Source organism: Ranitomeya imitator, chromosome 3 (assembly GCF_032444005.1).
Source record: "Ranitomeya imitator isolate aRanImi1 chromosome 3, aRanImi1.pri, whole genome shotgun sequence".
Taxonomy (NCBI): Eukaryota; Metazoa; Chordata; class Amphibia; order Anura; family Dendrobatidae; genus Ranitomeya; species Ranitomeya imitator.
In genome coordinates this window covers 247,968,937-247,982,865 of record NC_091284.1, presented here as the reverse complement: position 1 = coordinate 247,982,865, position 13,929 = coordinate 247,968,937, and the positions used below count along the sequence as shown (strand labels likewise).

Sequence of the window (13,929 nt, the reverse complement as noted above, 5' to 3'; positions counted from 1 at the left end):
TTTAAGACTGAGTCTCCCTTCAAAACCGCGGAAGTGGTATCGAAACCCGTGAATGCATGAAGGAACAGAAGACTGCTGCAGGCATGGTTTCCCAGGAACTTCTTCATAACCTTAATGTCGTATACTGTTGCAGGACTCCCTTTATCTGAGTAGAAATAAAGCTTGCTGCCATCGCTGGTTGACGCGTGATGAAGTAACAACACCAAAAGATCTGTATTTTCGCCAATGAGACTAGTACTTTTGTTGGATGACATTGACACTGCTGCCTTAGCAATCTGCATCCCCCTCTGATTGTATTATGTGGCAACCTCTGTCATTCATGCGCTGTGAAACGAGATTGATACGAGACTGTTTGTTCTCCACTTTTGAAAGGAAGTCTTCCTTTTTTCTGACAAATTTGTTCCTTCAGCAATGTTCACTTTGTTACTTGTTTGTTTTTTGCGCTGTCGCTGATGGGTAATGTCCTTAGTCTTTGGTCCTCCAATGTAACCATCAAATACTATCGTAGCCTTACCATAGTGCTTTAGTGTGAAAGATGCATAGTCTTCAGTGATTGAACAATATATCTTTCCTTCTGACCACTTCAGTCGATGGAGAAAAGAACCTCCGTCAAGAACATAATGTTCCACTTCGGGTACCACCTTGAGTACTGCGTCATGTGAACTCTGTTCTTTTATAGCAGCCATCAGTTGTGCTTTGTTTGGTTTGTGTAAGAGATGTTTTGCCTCAAAGAGGGATGGTGGGTATGGTGAAAGTTCATAGGCCATCACCTCATCAAGGGAAAGATCAGCAGTTTGAGACACCACAAGAAACCTTTGGAACAAAAGAGCGGGGTCTATTGTTTTGTCCTTATCAACGTCAATAGCCTCACTGGATGCCAGGGTCTTGGCTTTCATTGACCGCTTGTACTTAACTGAAAACAGTGATTGACCCTCCATTGTTGCCACTATTTCTCTGCCAATGGTGAACAGGTTATGAACATTCACATCCTTATTTGCATTGACACCGGTGATAATGTTGCGAAGAGACACTTCATCAGAGAAAGGTGAAAAGGTCTTGAGTTTATCTACAATTTTCTCCAGGTCTTCACAATCTCTTCTCGTCCGTGACGTTCTTGCCTCCTTGGGTTGTTCACTGGTGACAAAGCTCTGGCGAGTGAAACCCTGCATTGCATCACTGTAGGAAGAGGACACTGGCACAGACCGAGTCCACAAGGCCTTCTGATGTTCGGACATTCCACTTCCTCTGTTGAGTCCTCCTGCAGTTTTTAGGGAGTATATCAGAGCTTGCTCGATGACTAGGTCGCCATCCAGGCCTGCCCAGTACGGATCAGTCCGCCTTACAACATGCAAGCCATTCATAAATCTATGGAAGACTGGTGGCATATCATCTTCCAGAGTGATCATAGACTGGAGGTAAAGGTAGGCGGCCTTCACATACAGTTAGGTCCATATATATTTGGACAGAGACAACATTTTTCTAATTTTGGTTATAGATATTACCACAATTAATTTTAAACAAAACAATTCAGATGCAGTTGAAGTTCAGACTTTCAGCTTTCATTTGAGGGTATCCACATTAAAATTGGATGAAGGGTTTAGGAATTTCAGCTCCTTAACATGTACAACCCTGTTTTTTAAGGGACCAAAAGTAATTGGACAGATTCAATAATTTTAAATAAAATGTTCATTTTTAGTACTTGGTTGAAAACCCTTTGTTAGCAATGACTGCCTGAAGTCTTGAACTCATGGACATCACCAGACGCTGTGTTTCCTCCTTCTTGATGCTCTGCCAGGCCTTCACTGCGGTGGTTTTCAGTTGCTGTGTGTTTGTGGGCCCTTCTGTCTGAAGTTTAGTCTTTAACAAGTGAAATGCCTGCTCAATTGGGTTGAGATCAGGTGACTGACTTGGCCATTCGGGAATATTCCACTTCTTTTCTTTAATAAACTCCTGGGTTGCTTTGGCTTTATGTTTTGGGTCATTGTCCATCTGTAGTATGAAACGACGACCAATCAGTTTGGCTGCATTTGGCTGGATCTGAGCACACAGTATGTCTCTGAATACCTCAGAATTCATTCGGCTGCTTGTGTCCTGTGTCACATCATTAATAAACACTAGTGACCCAGTGCCACTGGCAGCCATGCATGCCCAAGCCATCACACTGCCTCCGCCGTGTTTTACAGATGATGCTTTGGATCATGAGCTGTACCACGCCTTCGCCATACTTTTCTCTTTCCATCATTCTGGTAGAGGTCGATCTTGGTTTCATCTGTCCAAAGAATGTTCTTCCAGAACTGTGCTGGCTTTTTAGATGTTTTTGTAGCAAAGTCCAGTCTAGCCTTTTTATTCTTTATGCTTATGAGTGGCTTGCACCTTGCAGCGAACCCTCTGTATTTACTTTCATGCAGTCTTCTCTTTATGGTAGATTTGGATATTGATACGCCGACCTCCTGGAGAGTGTTGTTCACTTGGTTGGCTGTTGTGAATCTCACCATGGAGATTATTCTGCAATCATCCACCACTGTTGTCTTCCGTGGGCGCCCAGGTCTTTTTGCATTGATGAGTTCACCAGTGCTTTCTTTCTTTCTCAGGATGTACCAAACTGTAGATTTTGCCACTCCTAATATTGTAGCAATTTCTTGGATGGGTTTTTTCTGTTTTCACAGCTTAAGGATGGCTTGTTTCACCTGCATGGAGAGCTCCTTTGACCGCATGTTTACTTCACAGCAAAACCTTCCAAATGCAAGAACCACACCTCAAATCAACTCCAGGCATTTTATCTGCTTAATTGAGAATGACATAGCAAAGGGATTGCCCACACCTGTCCATGAAATAGCCTTGGAGTCAATTGTCCAATTACTTTTGGTCCCTTTAAAAACAAGGTGGCACATGTTAAGGAGCTGAAACTCCTAAACCCTTCATGCAATTTTAATGTGGATACCCTCAAATGAAAGCTGAAAGTCCGAACTTCAACTGCATCTGAATTGTTTTGTTTAAAATTCATTGTGGTAATGTCTATAACCAAAATTAGAAAAATGTTGTCTCTGTCCAAATATATATGGACCCAACTGTAGTTCCCATGCCCAGCAGCTGCAAGAATGGGCAAACATTTGGCTACAGCATGAGGGTGCATCAACCAGGATCCTGTACAATCGGCCTCGATAAGCTCCCTTGCTATTCCAACCATCTGTTGGTAATTCAGCCATAGTTTACTGGTACGAGAGTGAGCGGATAATCCGTTTCTTTTGGTGGACAAGAGGTGGACAATTTGATAGACACTGCAAGGCGAGTCGCATTTAACATTTTACAGCTTTGGCGGCCATATTCTTTGACGTCACATTAGGACCCTTTGTGGTAGCCCTATCTCGGTAAACTTTTAGTATGTTTTTCCCTACATGTAATACTACCAAAAAAAAACTATAAACCACTTTCTTGGAATTTATTCAGGGTAAAGTATTTTTTTTTTCGTATTTTGACTGGACTATGAATGGCGACCTACAATCCTGGATCAGTTACACCAGTGTCACGGGGTTACCGCAACAGAGAGGAACCAGAAGACCGCAGCATCTGATTGCTCCTACTCCTGAGCTGAAAAGAGGCACTTCACCTTCTTCTAAAATGGTGTTAATTTCTTTTGGCAGCTCTGGGAGTCTGAGCTCTCCTATCCCCTACATAATCTGGGTCCTGACAAACACATTGTTCGAGCTAACTTATGTTGCATGGCTTGGAGGAGACTTGTTTGGAGGTTATATGAGAAGGAATTTTATGGATTTATCTGTGACTGTTGCTGGGGTTTGTAAGTGTGATAATTCCCTTTCCTCTTACTTTGGTTTTTCCCCATCCTCCACTCCCCGGTACATTTCTCTGTTATATGTGAGTGAATATTTGTATGCCTGGTATTTTCAGTTGCCCTTGTACGTGTTGTCTGGTTTGTCTGGTTGGTGCACTGTGGTGCATGGTTGCTCCCCTCTTCCCTGGGAGGGGGAAAGGGAACAGACGGAGAGTAGATACAGGAGATAAGGCAAGGTTGGTGGCCCTGGCATCTTCACCTACAGAAGTAATTCGGGGAATAGGGTGAGCTAGAGAGCCCCTTATTGTTAGGGACAGGTTAGGTGCCTGTGATTCTGGGTCACCTGGCAACAAAGTCATGACAACCAGGTTTGTGAGGAGGAATGGACCCAAATTCCGATCAACTATTGTGAGAAGCTTGTAGAAGGATATCCCAAACATTTGACCCAGTCATTTAGTTTAAGGGCAATGGTACCAAATACTAATGAAACGTATGTAAACTTTTGACTTTGCAGTAAGTAATAAAAAGACATCCTCTCTCTCATTATTCTGGCATTTGGTAAATATTAATAATTATGGTAATTCTAATTGACCTAAAACGGGAAAGATTTATTCTGATTTTATGTCAGATATTGGGAAAAACATGCATATGAGTCTTTTTATATAGTGTATGTAAACTTCTGGATTCAACTGTATATACACACATGATTAAGAGTGGTTTCTGAGCACAGTTTAATGCAGCACCACTCCAGCTTTTTTTTTAATGTCAGCGCTGGAGTGGAGCTAGTAATGTAAGGCTCCTGCAGTTAGTCTTACCATCCGCTGTCTTCTGCTGTTATCTGGTCCATAATACTGTATGAAGGACTATATGTGACCCAAAATACTGTATGGAGGACTATTTGAGCTCATAATATTGTATGTAGGACTATATGGGGCCCATGATACTGTAAGGAAGACAATATGGGGCTCACAATACTGTATGGAGGGCTATGTGGGGTCCATAATACTTTATGGAGGACTTTATGGGGCCCATGATACTGAATGGAGCACTATGTTGAGCTCATAATACTATGTGGAGGACTACTGTATGTGGGGCTCATGATACTGTATGGAAGACTATGTAGATCACATAATACTGTATGGAAGACTATACGGGGGCTTATGATATTGTGAGGAAGACTATGTAGGGCTCATAATACTGTATGGAGGACTTTGTGGAGCTCATAATACTTTATGGAGGACTATATGGGGCCCATGATACTGAATGGAGCACTATGTTGTGCAATAATACTGTGTGGAGTACTATATGGGGCTCGTAATATTGTATCGAGAACTATGTGGGGACCATTATACTGTATGGAGGAATATGTGAGGCCCTTTATGCTGTATGGGGGAATATGTGGGGGCATCACACTATTAGGAAGGTTGTGTGGGTGCCACTATACTATTTGGAGGGCTATGTGGTGGCCATTATACTATTTTGAGGGCTATGTTGAGGCCATTATACTATTTTGAGGGATTTGTGGGGCCATTATACTCTATGAAGGACTATGTCAGGCCCTTTATACTGTTTGCAAGACTATATGGAGCCATTATACTGTTTGCAGGTCTGTATGGAAGGGCATTATACTGTTCGTAGGTCTATGTAGGGGGCCATTATATTGTTTGCAAGTTTAATTGGGCGGCATTATGCTGTTTTCAAGACTATCTGGGGGCCATTATACTGTTTACAGGACTACGTGGGGGGCCATTTTCTTGTTTGCAGATCTATGTGGGGTGGCATTACACTGTTTTCAGGGCTATGTTGGGACTATTATACCATATGGAGGGCTATGTGGGAGCCATTATATTGTTTGGAGGGCTATGTGGGGGTCATTATACTGCATGCAAGCCATTTACCGTGTGAAGCTTTTGTAGGGTCCACCATCATAGGAGCCAGTATACTGTTTTGAGAGCTGGATAGGGGCCATTATACTGTTTAGAGGATTAGTGGGTGCCATTATGCATATTGGATGGTTATTCTTGGGCCATCATACTGAGTGGGGGCAAAGTTTTTATTGTTTGACATATTGACACTCTTACAATTATGCATGAGAAAATAAATTTAGTTGCTTGTGATATGAACTTACAATGTCACGTCCTGTGTCTGACTTTTGAATAGGGATTGATGGCGGCAGGAAACTTAGAGGTGTGGGCTCATCCCTTCTTTGAGAAGCAGGAGAACCTGCAATAGAACATAATACACAGCAGTGTTCATAATATTAAATGGTTGGTCCGGCACCGAAAATATATTTTCTAAATATCTATTCTTATGTTCTAACCACGTTTGTAATTTACTTTATTACAGAATGCCATATGCTTCCCCCTTTCCTGCTAATCCCTAGATATGTTTTGTTACTGTACTTCCAGTGACATTTAATTTGAGAGGAGTCTCAAATGTGACATCACAGGAGGCTGGGGCTGCATCCACTCCTCACAGTGTCCATCGTCCTTCTTGGAACAGGATATCACAAGGGGCAGTGCTGCAGCTACTTACTAGTTTTATTACATCGCTGTCCCCTCTGAAGACATCCTGGTCCCTGGGTGATGGACGTTGTGGGACAGGTGAGTGCAGTGCTCACGCTCTGCTTATATCTTCGCCCAATGGCATAACTTGGTGCAAAATTTGGACCTGGGCTCAAACCTGCATGTTGGTCAGATATATTGGGCCTTGTAGTGTTCTAGATTCTATAATGACATGCGTATTTGCCCCCCCATGTAATCATGTTCTTCGTCCCGCTGTTTCCTGTAATAATCTCTCCCATTGTAATCCAATCCATCCCTCATCCATCCTTCATCCAGCCATCCCTCCATCCATTGCTCAACCATTCATCAGCCATCTATCCATCATTCATCCATCCCTTATCCAGCGATCCCTTCATCCATCCATCCCTCATCCATCCCTCCATCCCATGCGGCCTCAGTGACCTGCGTTAATCTTGATGACATAATCGCTAGTCACTGAATCTGAGCTCACAGTAGCATGGGACAGAATGTCCGACAGGTGAGGGATATGGTTACTTTTTTTTTTTTTTTACAGAAGACGTTGGCTTCAGTGGGATTGGGCATTAGGTGAGTATTTCTGTTGTTTATTATTTTATGTTTTTTTACAGGAGATGATGGCTTCAATAGAATGGGCGTTAGGTGAGTGTAACTGTGTAATTTTTAAACAAAAAAGGAAAAAGTGTTTTTTATTTCAAATAAAGGACTTTATTCTGGCTCTGTGTGTATTTATACTATAACTATAGGATTTATAATGGATAGGTATCTTATAGATGCCTCTTCATTACTAAGCCATGGGCTTGATGTCACCAGACAATAAAAGGTGACATCAACCCTACAAATATGAACCCCACTTGCCACCGCCATAGGAAAGTGGAAATAGCTGGGCAAAGCGCCAGAATTGGAGTATCTAATAGATGTGCCTTTTCTGGGCATCTGCGGGCTGCTATTTTCAGGCTGGGGGCTAATATCCATGGCCCCTTACGAGCCTGAGAATACAAGCCCCCAGCTGTCTGCTTTAGCTTGGCTGGTTGTCAAAAATGGAGGGGACCCCATGACGCTTTTTTAAATTATTTATTTAAATCATTTAAAAAACAGCTGGGGACCCCTCTATTCTTGATAACCAGCCTTGCTAATGCCTACAGCTGACGGTTGCAGCACGTAGCTGTTAGTTTTGCCTGGCTGGTTATCAAAAATATAGGGGAACTCATGCTATTTTTTTTAAATTATTTATTAAGAGCGCAGGCTGATGAAAACTGCTATTAGCTGCCGCCTGCTCTCGCTGGTATTATCAGCAGCAGGAGTAGGTTTTCCGTGCTGTTATGCACATGACAGCAAGGCAAACACTAGATGTTCGGGCCCCCATTCAAGTGAAATTGGTCCGGGTTCGGGTCCAAGAACTGTTCTGGTACCTAAACTTTTTTTTTTAACTGGCCGAACGCGCTGGACCCAAACATGCAAGGGTCTGCCCATCTCTAGAATTAACCCCTTTCTGACATGTGATGTACTATCCCGTCAAGGTGGGGTGGGCCCGTATGCCCACCAACGGGATAGTACGCCGATCGCGGCCGGGTGTCAGCTGACTATCGAAGCTGACATCCGGCACTATGGAGAAGTCAAGGACCGCTCCTGGCACATTAACCCCCGAAACACTGCGATCAAACATGATCGCAGTGTTCCGGTGGCATAGGGAAGCATCGCGCAGGGAGGGGGCTCCCTGCGTGTCCTCCCTGCAGGCCCTGGATCCAAAATGGCCACGGGGCTGCATCCGGGTCCTGCAGGGAGGTTTCTTACCAGCGCCTGCTCAGAGCAGGCACCGGGAAGCCTCTCTGCAGTGCACGTCAGATCAGCAATCTTACACTATAACATGATGCCTCCCGGGGCAATGTTATAGTGTAAAAAAAAAAATATTCAGATGTGTAAAGAAAAATTTAAAAAAAATCCTAAATAAAAAAAATATATATTTTGTTCCCATAAATACATTTCTTTATCTAAATAAAAAAAACAATAAAAGTACACATATTTACTATCTCCGCGTCCGTAACAACCCGACCTATAAAACTGTTCCATTAGTTAACCCCTTCAGTGAACACCGTAAAAAAAAAATGAGGCAAAAAACAACGCTTTATTATCATACCGTCGAACAAAAAGTGGAATAACACGCGATCAAAAAGACGGATATAAATAACCATGGTACCGCTGAAAACGTCATCTTGTCCCGCAAAAAACGAGCTGCCATACAGCATCATCAGCGAAAAAATAAAAAAGTTATAGTTCTCAGAATAAAGCGATGCAAAAATAATATTTTTTCTATAAAATAGTTTTTATCGTATAAAAGCGCCAAAACATAAAAAAAGATATACAGTGCCTACAAGTAGTATTCAACCCCCTGCAGATTTAGCAGGTTTACACATTTGGAATTAACTTGGCATTGTGACATTTGGACTGTAGATCAGCCTGGAAGTGTGAAATGCACTGCAGCAAAAAAGAATGTTATTTCTTTGTTTATTTTTTTAAATTGGGAAAAGTTTTTTCAGAGGGTCATTTATTATTCAACCCCTCAACCAGAATTCTGTTTGGTTTCCCTAAAGTATTAAGAAGTAGTTCAGGCACAAAGAACAATGAGCTTCACATGTTTGGATTAATTATCTCTTTTTCCAGCCTTTTCTGACTATTTAAGACCCTCCCCAAACTTGTGAACAGCACTCAAACATGGTCAACATGGGAAAGACAAAGGAGCATTCCAAGGCCATCAGAGATAAGATCGTGGAGGGTCACAAGGCTGGCAAGGGGTACAAAACCCTTTCCAAGGAGTTGGGCCTACCTGTCTCCACTGTTGGGAGCATCATCCGGAAGTGGAAGGCTTATGGAACTACTATTAACCTTCCAAGGCCTGGACAGCCTTTGAAAGTTTCCTCCCGTGCCGAGGCCAGGCTTGTCCGAAGAGTCAAGGCTAACCCAAGGACAACAAGGAAGGAGCTCCGGGAAGATCTCATGGCAGTGGGGACATTGGTTTCAGTCAATACCATAAGTAACGTACTCCACCGCAATGGTCTCCGTTCCAGACGAGCCCGTAAGGTACCTTTACTTTCAAAGCGTCATGTCAAGGCTCGTCTACAGTTTGCTCATGATCACTTTGAGGACTCTGAGACTGACTGGTTCAAGGTTCTCTGGTCTGATGAGACCAAGATCGAGATCTTTGGTGCCAACCACACACGTGACGTTTGGAGACTGGATGGCACTGCATATGACCCCAAGAATACCATCCCTACAGTCAAGCATGGTGGTGGCAGCATCATGCTGTGGGGCTGTTTCTCAGCCAAGGGGCCTGGCCATCTGGTCCGCATCCATGGGAAGATGGATAGCACGGCCTACCTGGAGATTTTGGCCAAGAACCTCCGCTCCTCCATCAAGGATCTTAAGATGGGTCGTCATTTCATCTTCCAACAAGACAACGACCCAAAGCACACAGCCAAGAAAACCAAGGCCTGGTTCAAGAGGCAAAAAATCAAGGTGTCGCAGTGGCCTAGTCAGTCTCCTGACCTTAACCCAATTGAAAACTTGTGGAAGGAGCTCAAGATTAAAGTCCACATGAGACACCCAAAGAACCTAGATAACTTGGAGAAGATCTGCATGGAGGAGTGGGCCAAGATAACTCCAGAGACCTGTGCCGGCCTGATCAGGTCTTATAAAAGACGATTATTAGCTGTAATTGCAAACAAAGGTTATTTCACAAAATATTAAACCTAGGGGTTGAATAATAATTGACCCACACTTTTATGTTTAAAATTTATAAAAATTTAACTGAGCAACAAAACTTTTTGGTTTGTAAGATTTATGCATCTGTTAATAAATCCTGCTCTTGTTTGAAGTTTGAAGGCTCTAACTTATTTGCATCTTATTAAACCTGCTAAATCTGCAGGGGGTTGAATACTACTTGTAGGCACTGTAAATGAGGTATCGCTGTAATCGTACTGACCCGAAGAATAAAACTGCTTTATCCATTTTACCAAACTTGGAACGGTATAAATGCCCCCCCCAAAAGAAATTCATGAATTGCTGGTTTTTGGTCCTTCTGCCTCACAAAAATCGGAATAAAAAGCAATCAAAAAATGTCACGTGCCCGAAAATGTTACCAATAAAAACATCAACTCGTCTTGCAAAAAACATGACCTCACATGACTCTGTGGACCAAAATATGAGAAAATTATAGCTCTCAGAATGTGGTAACGCAAAAAATATTTTTTGCAAAAAAAAGCGTCTTTTAGTGTGTGACGGCCGCCAATAATAAAAATCTGCTAAAAAACCCGCTATAAATAGTAAGTCAAACCCCCTTCATCACCCCCTTACATAGGGAAAAATAAAAAAATGGGGGGTTGGGGCTAGGGTTAGAGTTGGGGCTAGGGTTAGGGTTGGGGCTAGGGTTTGGATTACATTTACGGTTGGGATTAGGGTTAGGGGTGTGTAGGAGTTAGGGGTGTGGTTAGGGTTGGGATTAGGGTTAGGGTTGTGTTGGGGTTAGGGGTATGGTTGGGGTTAGGGGTGTGGTTGGGATTAGGGTTAGGGGTGTGTTTGGGTTAGGGTTTCAGTTAGAAATGGGGGTTTCCACTGTTTAGGCATATCAGGGCTCTCCAAACACAACATGGTGTCCCATCTCAATTCCAGTCAATTTTGCATTGAAAAGTCAAACGGCGCTCCTTCCCTTCCGAGCTCTGCCATGCACCCAAACAGTGGTTTACCCCAACATATGGGGTATCAGTCTACTCAGGACAAATTGTACAACAACTTTTGGGGTCCAACTTCTTTTCTAACCCTTGGGAAAATAAAATATTGGGGCAAAAAGATCATTTTTGTGAAAAAATATGATTTTTTATTTTTACGGCTCTGCATTATAAACTTCTGTGAAGCATTTGTTGGGTCAAAGTGCTCACCACACATCTAGATAAGTTCCTTAGGGGGTCTAGTTTCCAAAATGGTGTCACTTGTGGGGGTTTCAATGTTTAGGCACATCAGGGGCTCTCCAAACCAACATGGCGTCCCATCTCAATTCCAGTCAATTTTGCATTGAAAAAGTCAAATGGCGCTCCTTCCCTTCCGAGCTCTGCCATGTGCCCAAACAGTGGTTTACCCCCACATATGGGGTGTCGGCGTACTCAGGACAAATTGTGCAAAAACTTTTTGGGTCAAATTTCTCCTGTTACCCTTGGTAAAATAAAAAAAATTGGAGCTAAATTAAATTTTTTGTGAAAAAAAGTTACATGTTCATTTTTTTTTTAACATTCCAAAAATTCCTGTGAAACACCTGAAGGGTTAATAAACTTCTTGAATGGGGTTTTGAGTACCTTGAAGGGTGCAGTTTTTATAAGTGTACACTTGGTTATTTTCTATCATATAGACCCCTCAAAATGACTTCAAATGTGATGTGGTCCCTAAAAAAAAAAAATGGTGTTGTAAAAATGAGAAATTGCTGGTCAACTTTTAACCCTTATAACTCCCTAACAGAAAAAAATTTTGTTTCCAAAATTGTGCTGATGTAAAGTAGACATGTGGGAAATGTTACTTATTAAGTATTTTGTGTGACATATCTCTGTGATTTAAGGACATAAAAATTCAAAGTTGGAAAATTGCAAAATTTTCAAAATTTTCACCAAATTTCCGTTTTTTTCACAAATAAACGCAGGTAATATCAAATAAATTTTTACCACTATCATGAAGTACAATATATCACGAGAAAACTACATCAGAATCACCGGGATCCGTTGAAGCATTCCAGTGTTATAACCTCATAAAGGGACAGTGGTCAGAATTGTAAAAATTGGCCTGGTCATTAACGTGCAAACCACCTTTGGGGGTAAAAGGGTTAAAGCAAAAAGTGGTTACAGAGTAAGGCTAGTTAGAAGATACATTTTGGGTTCCAGACTATCCCTTTCAATTGAGTTTTCATATTACAATTTCCAGCTTTTACTGCCAAAGGCATTATAGAATTACACTCCTCAACACTGAAATTACAACACCAAGAAGAGAAAGACGTTAAGGATTTGCAGATTGAGGAAATGGTTGAGGTTAGGGGTGTGGTTGGGATTAGGGTTAGGGGTGTGTTTGGGTTAGGGTTTCATTTAGAAATGGGGGTTTCCACTGTTTAGGCATATCAGGGCTCTCCAAACACAACATGGTGTCCCATCTCAATTCCAGTCTATTTTGCATTGAAAAGTCAAATAAAATAAAATATAAAACCAGAAAAATCTGATTTTCTTGTAGAATTATTGCATGATTGCATCAATCAAGAAAACACTTAAGTAGGATGTGCCTGAGAAAACGAAATAGACCAAAAGCTCCTCAAAAGCTAGACATCATACCGCGATCCAAAGAAATTTAGGAACACATGAGAAACAAAGCAATTGATATCTATCAGTCTGGAAAAGGTTATAAAGCCATTTCTCAAGCTTTGGGATTCCAGGAAACCACAGTGAGAGCCATTATCCACAAATGGAGAAAAAATGGAACATGGGTGAACTCCAATATTACATTCCAATATTACCCCAAGAACACAGCGATGACTCATCCAGGAGGTCACAAAATACCTCACAACAACATTGAAAACTGCAGGCCTCACTTGCGTAAGTTAATTTCAGTGTTCATGACTCCACCATAAGAAAGATACAGGTCAAAAATGGCCTGCATGCCAGATTTCCAAGTCGAAAACCACTGATGAGCAATAAGAGCATAGAGGCTCATCCTGATTTTGCAAGGAAACATCTTAATGATCCCCAAGACTTTTGGGAGAATACTGTCACAATTCTGTTATCAAGTGTCCCTAGTTTGCTCTGTTCCACGGTTTACTTCTGAAGGTGAAGATGCCGAGGCCACGTACCTTGCCTGAGCTCCTGAAACTGCACTCAGTCTGTACCCTCTCCCACCTAGGAGAGAGGGATGTAGTAGTGCACCGTAGTACACCAACCAGACTAACAAGGTAATACAAACATTGGTAATGGAAAATACCAATAATGGTTTGTGTTATTCAGGACCCAGATTATATAGGGGATGGGAGTGGCTAAGAGTGCACAGCTGGGAGCCCCTGCTCCAAGAGCTCTCAACACAGCAGATTAACCCCTACACTGCCCAAAGAAATTTACACAGTTTAATAAGAAGTTGAAGTCACTCTGTTCAGTGCAGGAGTAGGAGAACTCAGACACTCCGGTCTTCTGGCTCCTCTCTGTCGTGTAAACCTGTGGCAAATACTCTGTGGACTGACAAGGCAAAAGTTGAACTTTTTGGAAGGTGTATGTCCCATGTGGAGTAGAAGTAACTCAGCATTTCAGAAAAGTAATATAATTCCCACAGTAACATATGGTGATGGTAGTGCGATGGTCTGTGGGATGTTTTGCTGCTTCAGCATCTGAAAGACTTGCTGTGGTCAATGGAACTATGAATTCTGCTGTCTACCAAAAAATCCTGATGGAGAATGTCTGGCCTTCTGTTTGTGACCTCAAGCTGAAGCACACTTGGGTTATGTAGCAGAACACTGATCCAAAACACACAGGCAAGTCCATGAATGGCTTAAGAAAAAAAATTAAGACTTTGGATTGGCCTAATCAAAGT

General features: G+C 42.2%; 1 protein-coding gene across 3 annotated transcripts in view; it reads right to left on the bottom strand.

Annotated features, from left to right (window-relative positions):
• The window catches only part of EPS8L3 (EPS8 signaling adaptor L3), a 300,349-nt gene that overhangs the window by 93,062 nt on the left and 193,358 nt on the right, over positions 1–13,929 (bottom strand). For all 3 annotated transcript variants that reach the window (XM_069756327.1, XM_069756329.1, XM_069756328.1), the window contains exon 9: positions 5,919–6,013. In XM_069756327.1, the coding sequence (XP_069612428.1) occupies positions 5,919–6,013 (95 nt within the window). The remainder of the gene's footprint in view (positions 1–5,918; positions 6,014–13,929) is intronic.